Genomic DNA, 24,896 nt, shown 5'->3' with positions numbered 1-24,896 from the left:
TCTCACATAAGTTTGATCTTTACTGGTTTTGCCTGGAATGATTTACGCACTGTTTTCCTTCAGAAAACCAGAATATTCCACTCACTACAAGCACATAGCAAATCTGAGGCTATTTCCAACTTATTTCTCTCCCCACAAACTAGAAATGGTCAGCAAATGGTTTAACTGGTGATGAAAAATCTAATGGTTTAGCCGCAGACTGATATTATTGCCATGAGGAATTTATGGGAGATTCTGCTACAGCATCTGACAGCATTACTAGGTAAGCTGGGAACATGTTTATTAAAGTGTTACCTCAATATGTTCTTTCCACTTTCTCTGCAATCATCTTTTAGAGATTAGAAAAGTGTACATTAGTAAGAGTTTGCTATCTACTGAACATTAAAGAAAACTGTCATCACGTTGAACAACCTGCTTGTCAAATACTTTGAAATTTTAAGGAGTTGTACCTAGACAAGGTTATTCCTGACTCGGCCTTTCGGGGGTGACTGTACATGACAGTTAGTATGATCAGTCCACATACAGTACAGGCAATGAGTCTGTTACTTTACTTGACAGAAATCGATGCAGTTTCCTTTAGTTCTGACTATTTATTAAACAAAAAATTATTTTATTATTGAGAAAATGAAAACATTAAATTTAAAAAAAAGCATTTATTTTGCCACTGGTGACTTTCCAATGGGAGGGTTAAAACCTCTTTAGGAAACCCTAAAAATTCTTCCATGCAGGAAAAAATGGTCTATGTGAACCAGTGTTTTTGTAAAGGCAAAGGCTGGTCATAGCAAATATTGAATGGAGTAATTGTTTTTTTCTGTTTACTCTGCTTTGTATGAAGATAAATAAAAACTATTGTAATTACTGAAAACATCCTCACTGAAAACTGTTGCACAGTACTGTGCATTTTGGTTTTCCATTTCCAATTTTAAACTTGCCGTTTGCATAAAGACGACATGTAACCCGTGACGTCCAACTGAACTGAGGGTGGTGGCAGAGAAAATCAATGTTAATTCTCTTAAATGTCTAAGCCCAAAAACAACAAGCAGATTGAATCCTTATGTCAGTATCAGGTTAGTGCTTTCTATTAGTGTAGTGTGCAGTGATGTCACATCCTCCTGGCTGTGCCTGCGACTGTAAACTGTCTATTGCCATCATCTGTAAGATGACCCGGAGCACAGCTCAACAAGGAGCTCTGTATGAGAGACCAGACACTCAAAGACATTGGCAGACTTTGCTTAGCTCAGCCCAAATGTACAACACTCTCCCCTCAAACCTGGGCTTGTTTAGCTGCTGGCACCCGAAGGCATCAGTCAGATGTATGCCAGCTGAGCTGAAGTGTGCCCACAGAGTACACACTGCAGCATCACTACCAGTACTCGTGCCCTCACCTTGTCTACCTTGGCACTTTTTGAGTTTGATGGGAAAAAAATGGCCCACTGCAAACGACAAGTCAAGTGCCAGACAGCATATTTATACATCTTAATTAGCAATAATGAAGCGCAGTACCTGCCAACAATCTGATGCCAGTGGTTACTGTGTCGTGTTGACTAGACTGTATGTCTGTTGTTTGCCTGCTACTTACACGAGAATTGCACAAATAAAATAGGTGAAAGGATCATGCGTTTTGCTAAAACCATTAGATCCAATAACAAACACATAATGATGATGGATCTTTAAATGCAGGTAACACTTGAGGATGAAAATGTTCAGCTTGAATGAGCCTGTTACATCACTTAACAACTAAGCTTATATCCATAGAAGGGTAAAACTTGCAGGTTGCAGCAGCCTCAGATTTACAGTAGATTATGAATGAGCAGAGGATGATTATTAGTTGCTCTCACAGTTTGTCATGTTACAGATCATTCATTTTAAGGGACTTGTCAGGACATGGTGAGTGAGTGCAGCAGATTCTGACAATCTGTAAAGTCCCCATGATTTGAGGCCATGTTTGGATGCAAACATGTTTAGATCTGTCAGCCGTGATAACTTTGAGCCCTGCACAGAGACATTCTTTATGAAGTTATGAAAACAAGTTGCGTGGATTTTTTTTACCGTGAAATAGGCTACAGCCATCCTCCTGACGTCTGGATTTACGGCCTGGTAATTCCCCTCTGGAGTAATTTGGCTGGTACATCTGCAGCTTAGCAGCATTCCAGCAGAGCTCTCCTGTGCTGTGAAGTCAGGAGATGACTGATTGATTGATTGTATTACTCTAGTTTTAGCATGGCTTTACTGAGCTATTGCAGCAAAGTTCTAATGTGATCTATCCAGCAAACAGCCTGCGTGCTTCTGGGTTAGCCTGCTGCGATGATCACAAATCACAGTTAAAAAGTGAACTTTGCAAAATAACACACAGCAAAAACAAAACACTTTCTGACAGATACTGTTTTAGATTAGGGGAAATGTAACCTCCTCCCACACAGAAAATAGAGAAATAGGATACAAACAGCTGCATTTAATTGTTAAATATCATTAACACAATGCGTCACTACAACATACTACATATTGTGTATTAGCTGGTTGTGGTTGATTGTTAAAAGTAATTCGTCACTCGTAGAATAACAAAATGAGCTAATCAGGTACAGTTTCTCATCACTTCTTTCATGTTATTGTACATTGACGAGTTCATCTGCTCCTTGTGGTGCTAACTGTAAGTTAAAAATGACTAAATGCAAACCTATAGTTGGCTGACGGCTCATATTTCCCAGCACGTAGGTGATAAGTCTCAGGCAGTAGCTGCTCAGACAGTGATAATGAGACCAGTCGCTCACCAACTTGCTGAGTGATTCTTCAAGCTCGACCTGTTCCCGAACAGGCAGGTCTGCGAAGAGTCTGAACGTAGTGTACACAAGCAAAATTACAGGATTAAGAACTACCACTCTTTATGTTTCCTGTGTATAAAAAAATTATAAGCTAAAATTATAGGCTAAACACCCACCTAAAAGTAAACAGTGTTATTAGCTTCTGCTAATTACAAAATTAGCTAATTAAGGTTTAACTAGCGAACTAGCACCTGCTAGTTGTTTAGCTAGCGAGCTAGCTAAACAACTAGCTAAATCAAAAACGGGTAACAGGTACTTAAAGAGCAGCTAACATTATAAGAGCTTTTGTTACCCAACTTTACCTTCATACATATGCGTTGTTGGGCTCTTGACACACTGAGTCTGTACTTTTTAACCTGGTAACTGCGCTGTTCTTAAATTATTTTTGCTAAAAAAATGAATTCCAAATTTGAAACACTGCACTCTGGGCAAGGTAAAATCATCCTACCTCTTTTTGAATGCTTCGCTCATGTTCCACTATCACATTACAGGAAGTGCAGACCAAGATTTCTTAAACTATTGACTACAGTCATATTTTTTTCAGAGTATGTACTAAACTTTAATGTTAATGTTACTAACTTGCTATTTAAATATTATATACTATTTAAATAATTCAGGAGAAGAGATGCTGGTACTGGAGGAGAAAAAGTCTGGTAACATATTACCCCAAATATATAAATAATAATAACTGGACCTCTTTGCTTTCTTTCTTTCTTTCTGACAAAAAAAATATCTGTCCATTGTCAGATGATAACTTAACTAACTATAGCAACTTACAATAACACAGCTAATGTCTTTTCATTGCTGCCTGCTGCCATATTTTGTTTAAATTCTATATGTAGTTTTAGGAAGCATAATGTCACTGCTGCAAACATCCTGCTGTGACACAGTGAAACAAACAAAAATCTCCGTAATAGAAGATGGGACAGAAAAATATTTTGACTTTAGTAAAAAAAGATCAGACTTTTATTTACAGTTGAACAATATCTGGACATTTTTCATCAACCATGTCATATTATTCTGGGGGCCTTTATGCATGCATAAATATCTGCTTGCGGAATTCTGATGTATCATTAATATTTAGTAAAATGCCAAGCAAAAGAAAACAATTATAAAACATTATAGCCTTGGACACAGACCTAATGAAACTATTGACTTAACATCACCAAATATTACCAGATACTATGAGACTTGACAATAAATTGGGATGTAGAACAGCTAAATCAACAAAGAGTAAATGTTAGAATAAATTAGAATAAATCGACACTGATAACTACTAAGGTATTATTCATAACTACTATAACTGTCATAAATACACTCTCAAATACCTTGTGGAGAATAGAATATTGAGTTAGTAAGTTTGATGTCTGAGCTGGCAGGTTTGCTGGCAGGTAGATAAGCATTTTACCCACTTGATCTGCATTGTAGGGTTCTTATATTTCACAACATAGATTTGTAGTAAACTAAAGATTGTTGACAAGGCTAAAACTCAGATATTAGAAAATTAAAAGACTCGATACAGAATCTCTTCCATAATGTATAAGATAACAGAGCTTAGAAAATACACACTGTATACAGAATGCTTGAGGCCTTCTTCAGACACTGTGCTTTACTGTACATTTAACTCCACAATCTCAGTATTTACTCTGTCAGCAAAGTTTCACCAGCAGATGGGCTTGTCTGAGTTATAGATTTGGAAAAGAAAAGGCTCAAATAGTGTGTGAAAATAGACAAAAATCTGGTTTTATTTGTAATGATAGTAAGACTTAATAACATTTATGCTTGGGAAGGACAATAAAAAAACCTATTTGACCAGGATAAGCGTTATGCTTATTTGTTGACACTGCATCCTTTTTGTAGTTCTATGAGTTCTCGTCTGTATTCGTCACCCTCATTTGCTTCCATGTTGACAGACTCTCTCTTTCCTCTGGTTGTCATCTGGCTTTGTTCACCTGATACCAGACGCGTGGCAACTATCAGAGGAAGACAATACCATCAGCACAATGAGTAACACCGGGATGCGCCGCTCGTTTGACACCTGATTTATCTCAAGCACCTATTCAGATTAGTTAACTATACAACAAAGAGTCCTGCAGTGGGTAAATGGGTGGGGTCTGGTCCTCCTGGGAGTTGGAGGGGGTTAACCTTGACATCTGGACCCCGGTCATGCAGCAAGTTCAGACCAGCTGCCCCAATAGGTCTGCTTTTTTTCCTAAAAACACCTCATCCATCTGTTGAATTTCTTGTCATATGAGTTTCTCCAAGATTGCCTGAGGCACTTCCATTCACAGACGCGTGCAGGGTGACACTGATCCCTGCCTTGACGCCCATCCATATTTAAAGGGGTGTGCAGGTGACCTGTGGGTGGCCCTTTCTGGCACGCTTGCTCTCTCCTCGTACCCACAGAATCTTACATCACACGTTTGTTGTATATTTCCTCAAATTACAGCAATATGATATAATGAACAATGAGTGCTTTAATTTAGGAGGAACTCAGATGACACGTGCCGCCGCCGTACAAAAGATGGGATCTTTGAAATTCAATCTGTTGATGAATGTGTAAGGATGACAATGAGTATGCCAATTAGCTTATGAATACAACAGGTGACACCTACATAAAGCCCCAATTACACACTTATTTATGTTCAGTGTCTGCCAGAAAGACTAGAAGTTAACATGGGGAGATAAAACATTAATCATAATGTAAGCTGTCAGTTCTGACACCAGCTACCTGGAATTTAACTTTATGAGCATAGTTGCGTCTAAATGCGTCAGCACAGGTGATTATTGGACAATTTCAGTCACCTGCAATCTTGAAAGACTGTTTTATTAAAGGAACTGTGTTATTAGTAATTTTGTGTATTCCTGGTACCCATGGTTACCTCTGCTTGGCATCTTCCATTGTCAGCTGTAACGCGGTCCTGCGGTGTGCACTGGCAGCTGCTGCACTGTTAAGATGCATCTCTTCAGGGACGACTAGATTGAGGTGACAGGGGAGAGGTCATGTTTTAACCTGTTGCATGGCGGGAAGACGGCGAAGCCAACCAGCCAACAAAAGCATCAGCTGGTAAACAACACAAGTGTTTCTTGTCCCAAAAGATTTCACACAGCCTTGTTGCACACATAGGCAAATTAAAGTGGAGTTTTAACAAGCAATCTTGCTACTCAGTTGTCAAACGATGCCACTTGTCTCTTTTGCCAGGAGGGCATGGGAATTTCTCCAGAACAAAAGGAAGACCCTTTGAGCAGGGAGAAAATAAACGCTTGACACAATTCAGCGCAATTAGAAACACTAATCATGGTTTAACTGCCAGTGAGATCGGAATTAATTGAGAGTGGCTTTTAATTTAGCCATCAGAACGATAGGACAGGTGTTAAAAGAAAGCAGTCTATGGAAGATTTGCATCAGATACAGTTACACTGCGATGCATGATTAAACGGATCCACTGCAAAGAAAAAATAACAACTCTTATGACAACTTTTATTTGGGCTTTTGATATTTGTGCCACAAAAACAGACAAGCAAAGCAACAGTGTTCCTTTACAGTGAGTTTATTGAAAAGGACAATACAATCTTGCTTGTGCCTTTCAAGCTACATCCAGTGAAACATTGGAAATTGATTATAATGGTGGTGATATCTAAAAGTCATTATTACAAACTGTAGCACATGGAGAAATGAATCATCAAATTCTTATGAATTAGTGCTTTTGTTGGCACTTTATATACAGTCACCATTAACAGCATTATACTGTTGTCAGAATACATACAATCTTCTACACCCCAATGTGTTTCAAGAATTACAATAATACCAACAAAAATACATACATTCTTGTCCCCAAGCATCCAGGTATGAAAGTCTTGCATATTGGCTACAGAGTGAAAATATTAAACAAAAAGAAGTTAATCTACCTTCACATTTGTTGGCCAACTTATACACTGTACAATTCAGAGATCAATACATTACAGCAATGTTGTCTGATGAGGTTTGTTAAAAATAAATGAACCCGACCTAGTGGATTAAAGGTTTCCAGATCAGGAAAAGCCATATAGTTTATCTAGTGTTACATAATCAAAACATGTGACTGACATGCAGAAATGACAAGAATCCAATCACTCATTTCATCAAACTCATTACAATACAAGGCATGTGTCTGAATGAACTGCAAGACACAGTGAACATTCAGAAGTAGACCCACGTGTTAGTATCAAAATGTCATTTTAGGTCTCCACCATGGTAGAGCGCTAAATTCATATTATGTTTCATTGTGTTGGCCTCTGTGCACCAGCCACCGTACAATTTTGTAAACTCAATGAAGCTCTACTAACTGGCGAGATCTTTTATAAACACAGTCATCATTTCCTTCAAAACTGTGTGCCACATTACAAGCACCGTCAGGGGATTTAGCTGGAGCTTAAGTCTTAGTGTCTGGCAGCTGTATGTGGCCTATGGCAAGCAGCATCATATTATCAGCAAAAGACTTAAAAGACTGCCAGAGGAGGATTGTGAGATCCGACTCGAGCTTTATGTCATCTTCATCAAAAGGTTCAATGCATGCTTCGTCAACAAGGAAACAACCCCCATATATATGCACTGTTTTTCGGAACAAGGCGGACATTTACCTACAACACTTTGATGCACACAATCTATATAAACTTAAATTATGGCACAGGTCAGAAAATTTGCTTCTAAGCATTTTGAGTGCTTTGCATATTCAAACACTGCCATTTACTGGATGACAAACATTATGCAAAGAGGCAAGGAAGAAGTACAATTATGATACAGATTTTGGGTTTTTTTTGGTAGCGATGTATCCCTTTACACTGCTGTGCTAGGAAATGATTTGAAGATGGTTTTCATTTAAATTTATGTTTTAGGATGACATGTACCAAAACACCAAATTATGTTAAAGCATAAAGCAAATATATCAATCAAGCTAAAAGGAGAAAAATGACAGGCAAAATTAATCAATTTGAACTACTCACCCCTCATTTTTCACTTGAACTAAATAACCTCAGGGTCCAGATGTATTTGAAATTAAATGTTCTCAGATCTCATCTTTTGCCATTTCATCATTTAAGTGAAGCAAGCTGGCTTTGGGGCACATTGTAGACATGAGTGTAAATCACCTGTTCCACACACAGTATGAGTTTTGCACTGACACACATAATAACCTACACAAAACGCCAATGCTAGAAAGCAACACATTTCCTTTGCTAACAAGAGAAATTATTTACAGCTTCAAAAAGCCTGAGTATCATCTTCTGTCGGTAAGTGATGTTTAGTTCAAATTAAAGATGGCGGTGAATAGTTTTACAGCCAGTTTTGAAATATGAAATTTAATTAAACTTGTACTTTGACTAAACCTCATATAAAACCCCAGAAAGTACATTTTTGAACATTCTACAGCCTGACAAAATGTGCAAAAACTCTAAGGACTAGAGGGAATATTACAAAGTGACTAAACAGTATATACAAAGGAAGTATTAAGAACTTGGAAAGGTCCATGAACACCTGGCTAACTACCAATACAGACTAACTAAAGCAGTTGGTAAAGTCTGAACAAATTAAGACACGGAATTTACACTTCAACTAATGTAGGAAGGCAATCAGTGAGAAGCTTTTCCATCATGGAAATGGATTCTTATCCACATATCTTCTTAATTAGTATCGCACAATACTCATGATTTTACAAACTGATTCAAACATTTTTGGCATTACAAAATAACCTTTTTCCAATACAAAGGAATTTAGCCAACATCTGTGTTACATCATTGCACAAAACCATATGTATCAACAGTAACTTCTTGCCCATAACAAAGTGTCTTAGTTTTGTCCAACTTAACAGCAAGAACAGAGAGAGAAAAAAGAAACATGAAATGATCTCTTTGGATACACCAAACACTTTAAAGGCAAACAAAGGTCAATGGTCTTGTCAGTGTACCATATAGTATACATTTTAGAATTTCAAAGCCAGCCAGAATACATTCAGTAACAGGACACTTTGGCTTCAAGTCCAAAAAGAGATCACATACCATCCAATGAAACTACTTTCACAGCAGCAAAAAATAATAAGTACATGAGAAAATGTGTTTGTGAGTAGTGTAACATTCATGGAAAATTAAAAGTGTTGTATTTACAACAGTTGACCTTCTACAAATACAGTGTAGCAGTTTTTCCTCACCTGTCATTTGGTATCAAACAGTGTAAAGGTCAGACACTCAGACTGTAAAGCAATTAAAAAGAGATATAAATACCAGAAATAACACCAGCAAACAGGACAAGATTGATCATCGGCTGATATAGTGTGATATGTTGAGCAAATGATAGTTATCATGTCAATACAAAGCATGTTTAACACTGTAGATGAAGCTGCTTTCCTACAAATTGGACTAAACTAATAAAAATGTAAACCTAACCATCATTTAGTGAATATGCTACTGCTGAAGATCTCGCACAAGCACATGTATATGTGACCCTAGGCCTCTATTTGACACTAAAACTTAATTTTGGTACCAGTAGTAAGATCAACCAGATGCCCCATTTAGCATTTTCTCAGTAGAAACTGATCAATTAATACAATTAGGAGCACTGCTGAACATGGAAACATATGTTGTTTTGACATTAGCATCATAAGACTGAGGCAACTTAAATGATGGTAAAACAGTAAAATGAGAACAGTTCTGACATGCGCTGACAAACAGTTACTTGTGACCTAAATGACATCCGCTGGTCGTTTACCTTAAGCAGTCATCAGTGGATTATCATTGGTACTCATATCATATATCAGTATTTGGACTGTTCAGAAAAAAAACAAAACAAATAAAGACATGCTGAAATATACTGAAGCACAACACACAATGAATCTGTGATTAGAATATAAATGAGGTGAATACTGAGTTAATTCAATGAAAATTTGTTTTGTGTATCTGTATAGTAGAACAGCTGGTGAGGGAGGGGGTACCAGGATACAGTAGCGCTTTTAGAAAAAAGTACCTTTGAAATACATTAAAAATAATAGTGATGTCAATGAGCTACGAAACACTTATAAATAATTTTTGTTTAGCATATACTGATGTGCAGCTAGATACCATTAATACAAACTATTTAAGGGAGATGAAGGTTGGACAATCAGTAGAGGCTGTACCAATAAATCAAATGAATATTACGAAATAAGTTTAACTTAAAGATGTGATTAAAATGTAAACAAGAACATTATCAGCAGGATATAAAGCAACATGTTTACGATGTGATTATTGCACTTAAAGCCAGTAAAATTATCACCTCCAGCGAGTGACTGCAAGACCCTTGGTCCAGGAATATTAAATGATAGTCATCACAAATGAAATCAAGAATGTTAACTCAGTAACTGATAATAGGAATGTACATTTGTTCTTGGAAAAAAATGCACAACCCAGGAAGCTTGAGAGAGACCAGACTTCCAGATACCTCCCAGCAACCGTAACTTTTTTCCAGTCTTTCTCGGACTATCTATGAATCACTCAGTCTGAATTCATCCACATTTGCAGCATAAAAAAGGCTGGAAAAAAAAGCTGACGCTGCCTCTGATGAATGTGTATCGTAGTTTAGGTAGCAAGTTAAAGACTTGTACTTGATTGTAAACAGAAACTATAGCTTCATCTGACAAATCATTAGACCATCTTTCAGCAAATAGCACATAAGTGCGACTACAGCATCTGGTAAACACGAATTTGGCAGCATTTGCACTTGTAAGAGCTTCTCAGCAGATGATGGCGACTTTATGTGCAACAGACCATGTGGGTTCACAAGTGCATACGATATAGCTGAACATAAAGTCAAAAACATGGATTTGATTTGATTGAATCAGCTGCAGAATTTAGCATCTCCTGTTTATGTACCTAAAAATGCAAAAGGGAGTTAATGTGATTTTGAAAGAGAAATCAAACTATAGGAATGCCAAAAAGGGCAAACACCTGCGTGACCTAAAATAACCAAAACATTGAAAAAAGTCTTTAAAAACTATACTCCAAGAATAAAAATGTTTTAGTAACTCAATCAGAAAGATGAATTGTCCGATTTGTTCCCACTTATTTTACATGAGCTATTGCTTAACCTTCATTAGTAACTCTTCACTCTGTCTTTTCTTTCTACTTAGAAAGTTTACCCGCCTTCTTTTTAGGCTCATAGGGTGTCCGTAGAATACTCGGCGTCTCCTCCATGACACGTACAAGTAGGTTATCTATGTAGTCCTCCAGCTCCCTGATGTGCGCATCTTTCTTTTTCACCACTTCTTTTTGCTTGATGAGTTCCTGCACAACCTCTTCAAAGGACAAGTTGCTATAGGCGGCCACGCTTTCCTGTGTCACCTCCTGAGAATGGAAAACAATGAAAAAGCTCAATTTAAGGCTGCAGATTTTTAGGTTATATATTCAGTAATTACCAAATTGTAAAATTGTGTTGTAAAAGTAGACTAATATGGTTGAGTGATCAGCTATGAAATCTCAGCATCTGACAAGGGAGACAAGGGTAAAGATAAGTTGTCATGTTTGCTCAGAAAAAAAACAGACTAATTAGGTGTGTTGGCCTAACGTGACATAAACTGTCATGTGTTTATCATTTGTTCTCTGTTGTTAATAAAGGCTAATTGAGAGCTGTTAAGATACGATTGTTCTTCAAGGCTTTGCCACTGTCATGTCAATGAATTCTATGGCAGATGTTCTGATCTGTTATTGTCAACAGCGTTTATAATAAATCAAGGGCTGTTTAACTGCTCTAGTAGGATTTAGCTTTGACATGGACCTAGTATTTCGAATCTTTTTAATTAAAGAGGTTACAGAAAAAGTCTGCAAACTTGCCAGTAAACAATAGTAAAAAAAAATCTTGAATCTTTGTTATTAGGGAGAAGTGCCAGAGTGCATTTTTCAACAATTAAAGGTCATGCTAATAAATACCAAAATAAGGATGCAACCCAAGTCCAGCTTTGCTCTTTGAGGACAATCTATTTGGACAGAGCAGTGTGGTACAGTATGTGCAGATCATATTGCACGGGTACGAGAGGAGCTGTAATCGTTTTTAATGAGGGACCACTTTATCGCTTCAGTGCTGGGCATCCTCCCCCAAACGGATAGAGCAGCAAAGCCTTCACCCTGTTTAAAATACCACACTTATCAGCTTCCACTCCCATGCACCATTCAAGCATTGACTGCTGGGTAAAGACAATGTGGAAAGACCTGGAGCAGGACTGCTTACCAGGTATCTTATCGCTTCTAACAGCATAGAGGCTACTGTGGGGCGACAGAAACCAAAATGAAATATTTGCCAGAGATTAAATGTCCAACGTAAGAAGGGTTTCAGGAACAGAGCTCAGTAACCTATTCCTCACACACACAACACAGAAAAGACATCTCACTGAAAGATACTGCACTTAAGCGATCTGAGAGGGAATAAGAGAACGGACAGCCATATGGAAGTGGAGGTTGGTTTCACATGTAAGTGTGTGTACATGTACAGGCTCGCTCTCGCTCTCACACACACACTCCAGCACACACACACATATACACACACAGCATAATAATCAGGAGCTTTAGTGGCTGGTGACAAAGGCCTGGAAATGACCATGAACTGGCAAAGTAATGATGACCATTTTTCTGCGATCAGTAGTGAGAAGAAGATAAGGCGCACACTTGGCATTCTCCAGTTGTGTCATTACAGTTTGTAATGAGCTCAGCTCTGAGAATCTAAAAGCTCAGTCCTTTGAAATCTCTCACTGCCCTCCCTCCCCCCTGCATGTGGTTAATTAGGGCCTTGAAGCAGAGGAAATGGGAGCTGCCATTTCTGAAAGGCACAGCGGCATGCACGGGGGCACATGTGTGGATACCGACAGCCCTCAACACCCACAAAGAAAGGTGAGGAAAGCCATTATCAGCATTCTCTTCCACATTTTAGGCATCACTTTAGTTACTGCTCCCTTCGTTTCCTCATATATACCGGTTTTGCTGTGTAATAGTCTGTGAATTGTAGATTTTTTTTTAAAACCGGAAAGGGATTTAAACAAATCATAAACTATGAAATGGTTTAAATATCATGTTTAAATAATGTAATAATCATTTAAAAGAAAAACTAATGACATCTCCATGCCTTTTCTCTACAAAAAAAAAAAAAAAAAAAAGCAATTACAGAAACAGTACAACACACCACTGTGACTAACCTTTTAGCCCGAAATTTCACACCACTCGAAATTATGATGGGATCAGACATGATGACCGATGTGTGCAGCTGCTAATTAGTTGAATGGCACATCTGAATTTGCACAGGCCTCACAGATCAATGTCACCAGCTGCTATGTCAAATGAAACTTAAGAGTTCTCATTAAAAATCTGCACGACAGTACACTTAAACTAATTACAGAGATGCCTAACTCTTTTGTTTAACATCTCAGTCACTGTCGGGCAAAGATGACAACTTGTAACAATATCACCTGCAAAATCAGGTGCTTTTACAAGAAGGGTTTGCAGTCTTACATTTTTCTTGCCATAGATGTCCTTCTTCTTCTTCTGACCAAAGGTGGTGATGTCATTTCCTGTTGGCTTTTTATCACTATGAAACAATGAAATGGAGAGTTAGTAATCACACCGGAGCAATACAATGTACATTTTTGGGTATATTTATCAGCATTTCACTCTCATTGAGGCTCTGAGGTACCAATCCTCTGTGCTAACGAGGCAAATGTGAAGGGCAAAGAAAGGAGCAGAGACTGACTTTAAAAAATGAAACAAGCACTGTCACCGCAATAAATAATATGCTTTAAAACCACCTTTTTGCACTCATGCACCACATTTCAAATGACCACTGAGCTAGTGTATGACAAAGGCAGCAGTAAAGATGATGGACTAGTGCCTACAGAGATAAGTGGTTAATTGGGTGGTCTATCTCTGCAGAGGATCTCATTACTATAGCTCAGAGGGCTCTGTTATCAAGCCCAGGCACTCTAAAGAGCCACTAATGACACCTTCCACTCTGATAAACCAGAACTTAGCCACAGTGCACACCAACTCCTTATGTAACACAAGAAATAGATGTAAACGGCTCAGTGGAAATGTTTGAAAAACAATACTTGACAAGAGAATGAGATGGAGAGAAGGGGTCCATCAGATAGTATATTTCCATCAACAAGGTATTCTAAACTTTATGGGAATGCTGTAACCAATATCCTGTGGTGCAGGGGCTGTCCCATGGGGCAGTGAGATCATGTTTTGGGTTTGTGAGATGATTCATGGAATATGATGAAAAACATACAGGAGTGATATGCTAGTGTATAAGAAGCACTGCTGTACAAAAGCCAAACGCTGACCATTAGCCACACGTATGGAGGCTACACTTGAGGCATGGAAGTGGACATTTTAGTGGAAAGCATAGTAAAACATTAAAGATCTTTCCTAGTCATACAGACAAATACAAAATTGTTAAAATACACCGTCAAATCAAACAAGCAGTTGACATTAATGTTCAATTGTTCATGATCACAGTAGAACCAATGTGATTGTAAAATGTCTATGCACCTTAGGTAGTTTAATACAACTGTTCTCCCACTTTAAATCACCTTGCCTTGAAATGTGTAAATACTGTATATTGAATTTTAATTACAGTTAGTATTGCTATAGATTTTAAAATTAGAACTGTTTTTTTATAGTATTGTACAGCAAGTTTTTCAGAGTATATACTAACCTTTAATGTTAATGGTACTAACCTGCCGGGATTAATAAAGTATCTATGTATCTATCTATCTATCTATCTATCTATCTATCTATCTATCTATCTATCTATCTATCTATCTATCTATCTATCTATCTATCTATCTATCTATCTATCTATCTATCTATCTATCTATCTATCTATCGATCTATCTATCTATCTATCTATCTATCTATCTATCTATCTGAGATGGTGCTAAATCAAAAGAAAAGCAGCTTCAAATCTACCTGAGCATTGATTTAGGTCTGGTGATAAAATGATACAATACGGATTTCATCAATAGCAATAACAAAATGATTTGAGAGACTGTTCCACAGATTCACTTAAATGCCTTAAGTGCAAATTACTGTAAAGGGACATAATTAAAACACAAAGTTCAAGGGATGAATTCAAAATTAACCTTTTTTCTTCTGGTTTTCATTTAAAAAAAAGGTAAAATTAGCAATACTGACTGAAAGCAAACATTTTATTATAATACATTTTCTAGCTTTATCATCGAACCCGACATTCACTTTATATTTGTATAAACCAGACAGGGGCTGCACAGTGGCGTAGTGGTTAGCACTTTCGCCTTGCAGCGAGAAGGTCCCTGGTTCGCGTCCCGGCTTTCCCGGGATCTTTCTGCATGGAGTTTGCATGTTCTCCCTGTGCATGCGTGGGTTTTCTCCGGGTACTCCGGCTTCCTCCCACAGTCCAAAAATATGCTGAGGTTAATTGATTATTCTAAATTGCCCGTAGGTGTGAATGTGAGAGTGCTTGTTTGTCTCTGTATGTAGCCCTGCGACAGACTGGCGACCTGTCTAGGGTGTCCCCTGCCTTCGCCCGAGTCAGCTGGGATAGGCTCCAGCACCCCCCGCGACCCTAGTGAGGATTAAGCGGTGTATAGATAATGGATGGATAATGGATAAACCAGACAGACAGACATTTGTAGAAGTTGTTGCTTATTTTGGATTTCTAAACCAGGACCAAGACAGAAAATTGAGGAACTTGTAGCCATTTTATTTATATTTGCTTTGAAGAACAGACATGTTTAATAAAAAGTGGCTATGGGAGAGATATAAGAGATTGAAGTATGCTGTGTTTTAAAATATAAAGTTTAGATAGAGTACGGAGTTTATTCCTTAATACAGAAAAAAAAGTATATCAACCTTTTCACAGAATATTCTGAAAAGATGGCAGTGATATACTTTGAATTTACAGCTTTTTTTGTTTCTCTTGTAAATGTATGTGACCACAAAGAGTACTAATGATGTGACTGGGAAAGAAAATTTTGAAGTGTTGTCGTAAATACTGGGTATCCAAGATGCTTCGTAAGTCATATGACTAATCAATTGACTGTTTATAAGAAAACAAACAACCTCAGACAAGAAACTGATTGAAGGCAAGATCTCCAAAAAAACAACAAAAAGAGGACTACCTGACTTTGTAGTTGGAGCTGAATGGATTAGTGTCTGCTTGTGAGTCTCCACTAAAAGGATTGGGGGAACGCAGGTCTCCAGAACTCCCCAAACGCCCTCCATTGCTGGTCTTGCGGCCTTCCTTCTTTCCCGTCACGCGTTCCAGTAGGCTGACCTTCTCCTTTTTCTCCTTCCGCTCTGCCCGGTCCCACAGCTGCCCGTGCTCCCCCTCAAATGGGTTGCGGTTGCGTGGGAGCGTGGCATACTTCTGTGGCAGGGTGTCACTGATATCAGTGAAAGGGTCACTGTGTGCTTCGCCGTCCTGGTAGCCTGGCACCTCGCTCTGGGAACGCCTGTGAGGGCCACCTGTACTTCCTGGAGGAGAAACCAAAAACATTACATCAACCTATGACGTTGTTATGATAAACACTATGGTGAGAACCAATTACATTTTCAAAAAAGGCAAAACATGTGATTGGTTTCTATTTTGTTTCGTTTCATTTCATGTGGCAATCTGCAAAAGATTTAAGGATTATCAGCTGCCCAATCACTGACAGTGTCAAATCAAAGCAATCAAATCCTTAACACTTTTGAAGAGTTTTATAGACATTAAAAAAATGCAAAAATCATTTATGCTATTTCCAGGCTGGTCTTGCAGCATACTAATCACTCATTAGCAGTGAATTAGGACAGTTTGTCAAATTTGTCCTGCAAAATCTGCATCTGCATTCCTACCTTCAGTGGTTTGGATACAATCTCCTTCCTGCAATCTAAATATCACAGAGAAACTTTTCAAAATCATTATAAGGAACCTGCCTCTGATGAGTGATTAGTCTCTAAAAATTCATATAATAATCGTACTTTGACAGATGAGTCACTGGAAAAAAAAAATAAAATCACATAATTCTGATCTCAAAAAAAACATGAAATGTTACAGTTTTAGCACAAATGACCTCTCTGTAATGTCAAACACGACTGATAATCAGCAACTGACATCACATAAATATTTTGAGGTGAGAAGATAGCCAGTTCAGTTCACACCATTCTTACCACCTTCTCTTTTTCAGCTGCTACATGATGCAGAACAGCACAAGTGGCAGCTAGTAGCATTTACACTTCAAACACAAAAACTTTAATTATATCAGCAAAAGTGAAACTGCATTTTTATTATCATTATTGAACTTGTTTTTTAATGTAACAAATTACATTTTACAAGGGAATTCGTTTATTAGTTAGAGCAACATTAACTTGGGGACTGGGGACTCACTGCTTAAATGTGGTATGGGTCCTAACCACTTGGCTATCAGGTCACTCACCAGGTCAGTTTTATATAGGATATAAACATAAATGAATAAAGGCCAAAGACTGATATAAATGGCTTAAATCACCCTCAATTTGAGTTGAGGTTTATATACCTAAGACTGTAAATATCTTTAAATACTCCTTAAGCTCTGTAACTTCTTTCAACATCTCCTGATGGCCACTAGAAAATGTGACAGCATCCTGTGTCTGTGTTGAGACAGTCATAAGCCAAAAAGAAGAAGATACTTAGAGCACGTAAACAACTATAACACTGTGTTAAGAGACTCCGTAACACAATGCATAACAGTATGATTCTAAACGTGGACTGTCATTAAAATGTACAAGAAAGGAGGCCTTTCATCCTTGCTAAACATTTTTTATACACTACACTTCAACTGGTACTTCTGTCCTCCATTCTTAAAAACAAGCATATCAGAACGTAATAATAGCTGTATTTCTAAATAATTGTCAAGAGAATTTGAAGCACACTTTCAATATGTACCATAAAATTGGAAAAAAAGAAAATGAAAATGAGGCTTGTTTATATGAATTGTTCTTGAATGATTGAACTAAGATTATAGTTCCCTCAGAAGGTGGCGGTGAAGAGTAGACCGATCTGGAAACAAAATTGGCTGTTTGTCAACTGCTCTAAATTCTGAAAGAAGAGGGATCGAATAAAACTTTAACAATTGACGAGAGAAAAATTGAGAGAATTCTTTAGAAATTGTTTTCAATTGGGCAAGTTGCAAATATTCTTTCATGTCAGCTGGTACTGGCCATGTTTCATGCTGCCTGAAAGCAAAGAAAACAAAAGAAACAGCAACAGCTGATCAGTCATGTAAGTTACATGTTTGCTATGTCAAAACTTATTTGGAAAAGGTGGGTGCATCACCTATGAACGTCATCAAGCATCTTAAAAAAAAAGTCTAAAACTACCACAAGCCAGCATAAAAAAGCCTTTGTGAAATTAAGGACGTTTTTTGAGGAAATTTGAACTTTTGTAAACTTTAAAATGCACATAAAAGTCCAGAATGGAAACACTGCTAATGACTCACTGGTCATCAGTGGCTTGACTTCGTGAAGAAACATCACTGGATCTATTTAAAAACTATCTCAATACAATTCAGACATGTGCCAAGCAGCAAACAAAGTTCACTCCTTTGAAAATGTAACCTATATAACTGACAAGTATAAACCTGGAAAATAGAATCTTTGGTGCTCACCGCTCTCGTCTATGGAGTTCATGGAGTCCAGTTTGGGTCGAAAGTGTGTCCCAATGAGATCTGACATGGAATGGGCTGCAGAGAGTTTATGGGCCCCAGCAAGTAGTGGCCTCTTGACCTTTGCTTCAGGCTGAGGTTGTGGTTCTGGTGCAAAGGATGGATGGCTGGGCTCCGAGTCACACACAGCGGAGCGAGGCAAGATGGCTGAAGATGTGTCACCAAAGCCGCTCTCATGCTTGCGACCCTTCATTTTGTCTTTAAGTTTGGAAAAAGGTGAGCGGGGCTTTTCCTTCATGGAGAGGTCAAACATGCTGGCAGTCATGTTGTTCCTCATGAACTGAATGCTGACTTGGATGCGACCTCGTTCTTTCTTCTTCTTCCCTGGCTTAGACTCCAAGGAATACCAGCTAAAATGAGAGTGTAGGAAGCTTAGGCTGAGCAAATTCAATGAGACAAATTATATAAAAAGAGCAGGATTTATAAAAATCCTTTGAGTTTATTACACATAATTCAGGAAGACAGGTATACAAAGTCAGAATGTAGTAAAAGTCCCTGCACGATCAAACAATGTGACAAATGGAAAAAATAGCCCATATTCTTTCTAATGTGTTCTAACTGCTTCTTTATGGACACCACTGAAAAGGCTAATTTGAACAGACTAATCCAAAAGCTACACACAAATGCTGAGGCTTAAATCGTTTGAACTTTTTTGACACAAGTGAGAATACAATTTATCATTCAGGGGGATAAACATTATTCTTTGCAAACTGAACATAAGAAATAGCCTGCTGCAGAATAATATAGACCATTACAGGCTGCATTTGGGCTTCTATTTGTTTAACCTCTCTGCTTTTTCAACTGGAAGTAATGGGATTTATGCCTTCGCTCTGAGCGAAATAAAGTGGCATTTGCACAAATCTGGCCTTTGTTCAGAAATGCAACGACAAGCAATTGGGAAACTGGAAAGCCACATCGCAGGGTGACACAACAGTTCATACATGCTAATGAGACATATCCTCTGTGTTATAGGGCTTGTGACAGTGTCTATTAGGAAACGAGCATCAGGATGAAACAAGCATTTATCAATGCATTTTGTCTGAAATTACTACATTAATATGAAAAACACTATGGGTGTATTATCAGTTTTTTTTCCATCCACCTCCATCCTGGTGTGGTTTAATTCAATCTATTTTTTTTATTTTTTCCTAATGGAGAAGCCTTGAAGTGAAAACATATTTGCATAACTGTATTTATTTTAGGCCCATTACAGATATTTCCTCTTGGATTTAATTGAAGATTTGTCGTATTCCTAAAAGTCCAGCATGAAATATCAGTTGTCAGTTCAATCCAACAAAAGTGTTGGTATTGGCTTTTTAAAAACCGCAGCTGTTGAACGCTATTCTAAACTGTCTAGCTCATGGCCCAGGAGCTCAGTCATGAAAGGCCTTGTTGGGTCCAATTCCCAGGCTGTGCGCCGCACTCAGACTGATCAGCAGCCACAGCATGCCGCTGCCGTGGGGCCGAGGCTGCACCTCACGTGTGTCTCAAGGCCAAGATAAACCTCCCTGTGCTTGGAACCACAATCCTCCCACTCAGGCCCAGACCGCTGGGAAACTCCTCACAATCAACAAACACAGGTGTGCGATAATTATGGGCTGCCTACTCAGATATCAAGACGGGCTTTCCTACCCAATATGTCAGTTCAAAAACATTGCGGATGGGCCGTGGTGAACACAGACCCACTGTGGAGTGTGGATATAGTATCGAGGGTCCCGGCATCATTGTCAAGTATGGCTGCAGTGTGGGATTAGGCCAACAAGCAACATGAGCATATCCATTACAGGACCTCTGCTGAAAAAGTGCACAGCCTCGAGGTGCATTGGTTCAGGCACCTAAATAAATAAAACCCATCCACACTGATTATAACATATTGTGATTCTCCCAACTGATGGGCAAAGAGGAAGTGTGCTAATGTCTTTCCATTCTGAAATGTGCAGTGAGCTAATTAACACCAGATTCAATTTGGTTATTCAGTTCCTGTTTGCTTAATGTTGAGTTAAGAAATATATGTCTGTTCGACTTGTATGGGTCAACACCCCAATTTTAGCCAAACATAATACTGCCTCTTTAAGCTATGATGATACATATAGTGGATTAACTTATTTTTCATTTACTCATTATTTTCTCTCTGCTCAAGTCTTATATACAGTAATTTCACAGGGGGTAAAGAGCTGACATAAGTCACCTGTTTATGAAAGACCTGACTCAGACAGACACCCACTATTGTCCAACACCATCACACGTACAGGCCATTTAGAATCTGGAGTTTCTATTTCCCCTACTTGCTATATATATATATATATATATATATATATATATATATATATATATATATATATATATATATATATATATGTCTGAGTCAGGCCTTTCATAAACAGGTGACTTATGTCAGCTCTTTACCCCCTGTGAAATTACTGTATATAAGACTTGAGCAGAGAGAAAATAATGAGTAAATGAAAAATAAGTTAATCCACTATATGTATCATCATAGCTTAAAGAGGCAGTATTATGTTTGGCTAAAATTGGGGTGTTGACCCATACAAGTCGAACAGACATATATTTCTTAATATATATATCTTAATATATTATATATATATATATATATATATATATATATATATATATATATATATATATATATATATATATATATATATATATATATATATATACACTTTTTTTTTTTTTTTTTTTTTTTTGCTGATGAAGGCACCCATACTAAGATGAAAATATGAGGAGAACAACTAAATTTCACACTAAAAAAAGTCAAAACTCAAACCTGTATCCTTTTGGCTGTAAAGACAAAAAGATATTCTAGTCACACTTTAGAAAAACTACCAGTTTAGGAGTGGTTAAAAGAACATGTTTGGCCAGCTCCACTAGTTTCAATTAGGCCAACTTGTGCTCACCGTGTAAGTAATTAAGCTAAAAATAATCTCTCAACAATGTAGGCCAATTCATTGCTAAGCCTCAAACAATAGAGTGTGAGCAAGATGGAAAATATTCAAGTTTCACCAATATGTAGTCACTAACTAAGCACAAATGTACGACCTCATCTGAGACAGATGTGTTAAATAGTTTAAGACCAAGGCAGAAAAAAATCTTGTCTTTCTGTGAGACCAGTTTACCTATACTGGGCTACAAACAATTAAATTTCTGCTTCTTAAACCATAAAAGATCTAACTAATAAAATGTATTTCGAAAACAAGTGCATGAGGAGAATAAAGGACAACGCAATGGTATTTAAATCATGTGATGTAAAGGAGTTAGGTCACGAACTTAATTGAAAACAGAGTGCAGAATATAAAACGCAAAACACAGCACACTGGTGTAGCCTAATATGGAAATAAAATGTGTGGCAAATGTGACAAATAACAACTGATTTAGCGCATGCTGTAATAATCCACTTACGACTGGAATAGTTTTGCTAATATTTCCCACTTCCTCTCTTTAGTCTGGTCCTCTACCAACAAGATACAAGGATCACATACAAAAGAGCTTAAACACTGTACATGTGATGCTAATCACTCACACTATGAAATGCACTACATCAAAATTCAAACTAGACAACTCATCAATTTAGTGATAGGCAATAACAGCAGTCCAATTTTTAATTATTCTAAACTAATGAGACTGCTCCTTGGACTTTTAAAAAAAATTTCTGCACCAAGGGTTCCACCATCTATGTATGAATCAGAAAATTGTCTCAGGTATTTTCTCAAAAGGATCTTAATGTGGCTTTACAACGTAGCGCAACAGTAGTTCAATTGGTGAAGTATTGTAAAATAATGGCCTTGCAGTAACTGCTTACATAACAAATGGATAAAAACAGCCTCTGCTTTTTTTTTTTTTACTTATGCTTCCTTGATAAATCAAAAGAGGCATATTTTCCCAAAACATTTGTCATAAATAAAACAGGGCAAAAACTAATGGGAATAATATTGCAGTAAACAATAATTTATTTTCTATTGTTAAGGCTATTGGTGGTCAGCCTATTTTAAGGAGTTTACATGCATCAAACGATTTAATTCAGTTTGAAATCTACACCAGCAGAGTAAAAGTAGCCAGTGCCTATACCAGAAAGGTAAACCAATGCAGGTCTATTACAAATCGTAAATAAGGGCTTGTTGTGACATCTAGGGCATGATTGATACTGTTACTTACTCAGTTTTCTTTCTCTCCTTGTTATCAAATATTTCGTTAAGGTTGATGGACCTCTGACCCAGGAACTTGTCCATCCCAACCAAGGACCGATGCGTCACTATAAGGCAGAGTTCGTATACTTCTGGGTTGCCCTCCAAAAGTAGTCCAGGTAATTCAAAGGAGGCTTCTTCCCTCCAGACAGGGTTAAGTGTCTTCTCTGCCACTGATGTTGAATACTTTTCCTTGCCCAGCTGGATGATAGTGTAGGCATCATTGGTGCCATTTTTGCCCTTGGGCTGTAAACCAGTTGCTTGAAGAACAGTGGCTTGGACATGGGTTGGAAACCACTTTTGAGACTGCTCGCCCAGTGACATTGTCAGCACTGGTTATTAACTAAAATCCATTCAATACAAACTAAAATGTAATTTATGTAATGTTAACAAGCGTGATGTGCAAAAAGCAACAGTCACAGTTCACTATGGTTTGTTGTCCATGTTGCTGTGGTTTATGTGACTATGGTACCAATCTTTACGAGCAATGACAAGTCTGACAAACTGAGCAAGCCTCATCTTCTATCAAATCACAGATGTCCAAGCCACTGGTGAGTCATCTGAAAAAAGAAAAAAAAAACTAACAGAACAGCATTGGTATCTTTCCCAGAACCTAACCATGACTCATATCAGAGCAAAGAGAGCACTGATATTAATCCAGCTAATGATTCCAGCCAACTTTGATGGCAGTCATTTGCACCAACATGTGATTTATAAGTAATACCATAAAATACAGACTAAACAGAAATCAAATTATACTATATGGTTTTGCACAATATCTATAAATATAGCTCCTGCTAGACAGAACCTGATGATCTCAGTCAGTGACACATTTTGATGTTGGTCTATTGTCTCCATATTAGTGAGTCACTCAGTGGGATGATGGTAGCATTATTTAACACATTATTTTATAATTCACTGTAACTGATTATAGAGATTCTGACTGGGAATTAAAAAAACTGTTCAAGTAAAATGGTTAGGCCAAGTCACTGTTACTTCTATAGGACACATTCATTTAAAGAACAGCCATTGCGTTTAAGTGCTTTCCAGCTGAGGACCAAGATTAGCATTACAAATCAACCAAACAAATACCAAGGTTAAAATGTTAGATGTTATGTTTATGGTGTAACTTTACCTAAGTAATGTAGTCTTGAAGGATTAAAATCCTACAAAAATTATATAAAAGACAACGTCACCAAACTAAAATGAGTAATAGTCTAAGATCATATAGTATTGCCAAATATGGAGATTAATTCAGCAAATTTGATTATTAAAGCTAACATTCTACAGTATAATTAATGATGGATATTACCTGACTAACCAAAGTTATGACCCTAAAAAAGTATACATAGAAACCCAAGAAAGCAAAGGATGCCCTGGGTTCCCTATGAGCACAATTTTGTTATTACTGTTGTATTAAAGTGTTATAATCTATGGCTTTTTTTATTGTATCTTTAGATGACTCATCTCTACAAGGTGTCTCTAACTAAAGAACTGACATAACCAGCTACTTGAATCATACTAAGGTGTAACTGTCCTTTAAGAAAACATCTTTCCACAGGTTTGTGGCAACCATCTGCTATCAACCTGACTGATAAGATGTAATCACGCCGTAACTTTAAACTCTGCTAGGCAACGTGAGGTTTACATGAGTTGTTGCTGCTGTTATCTTCAGTCAGGCTGCAGGACAACGTTAGCTGGACCCAGCTAGCTGCTACTGAGCCCACAGAGCCACTCACACACAGCTGCTTACCTCGGAGTCATGTTCAGCTTCACTTCAGGGACACCCGGTGCTTCAGCTCAGCACAGGCTGCTCCCGCCGACACATTCACTCTGTGTTTTCTGAGGTTTCAGGCGCTAGCTAACGTTAGCAGCTGTTGTTGTAGCACTCCATTGCTGTTCACTGCTGTCGGCGACACGAGAGCGTTACTTCTTAGTCTGGCGTCACTTCCTGCTCGCGCGGTGAAAGTTCAGGTGTCAATTAAAGGTGGTCTCACGCGCAATCTACAACGGTCGATTAGAAAACAAATTGTAAAACTGTCGTAAAACTTGTCGAAAACTAAAAGAAAGTAAGATCAATAGAAAAAGGCACAAAGAAAAACATAAAATGACGATGTTTTCTTCACTATCAGTGTCGACTTGAGGGCATGCTAAACAGGTAAGCAGTA

General features: G+C 37.8%; 1 protein-coding gene across 1 annotated transcript; it reads right to left on the bottom strand.

Annotated features, from left to right (window-relative positions):
• Positions 1-6,354: 6,354 nt before the first annotated feature.
• Positions 6,355-24,668, bottom strand: LOC111573125 (rab11 family-interacting protein 2). The gene is made up of 6 exons (XM_023277140.3): positions 24,482-24,668; positions 22,700-23,288; positions 18,473-18,879; positions 15,968-16,322; positions 13,320-13,395; positions 6,355-11,168 (listed from the first exon to the last, which is right to left on the bottom strand). Exons 2-6 carry the CDS (start codon positions 23,050-23,052, stop codon positions 10,947-10,949), a joined length of 1,413 nt encoding a protein of 470 aa, XP_023132908.2. The 5' UTR covers positions 23,053-23,288; positions 24,482-24,668; the 3' UTR covers positions 6,355-10,946.
• Between the last annotated feature and the right edge of the window lie 228 nt (positions 24,669-24,896).

The sequence above is a fragment of the Amphiprion ocellaris genome, chromosome 16 (genome assembly GCF_022539595.1).
Source record: "Amphiprion ocellaris isolate individual 3 ecotype Okinawa chromosome 16, ASM2253959v1, whole genome shotgun sequence".
NCBI lineage: Eukaryota > Metazoa > Chordata > Actinopteri > Pomacentridae > Amphiprion > Amphiprion ocellaris.
Note: the sequence above shows the minus strand (reverse complement) of the source record. Positions and strands in the feature narration are given on the sequence as shown.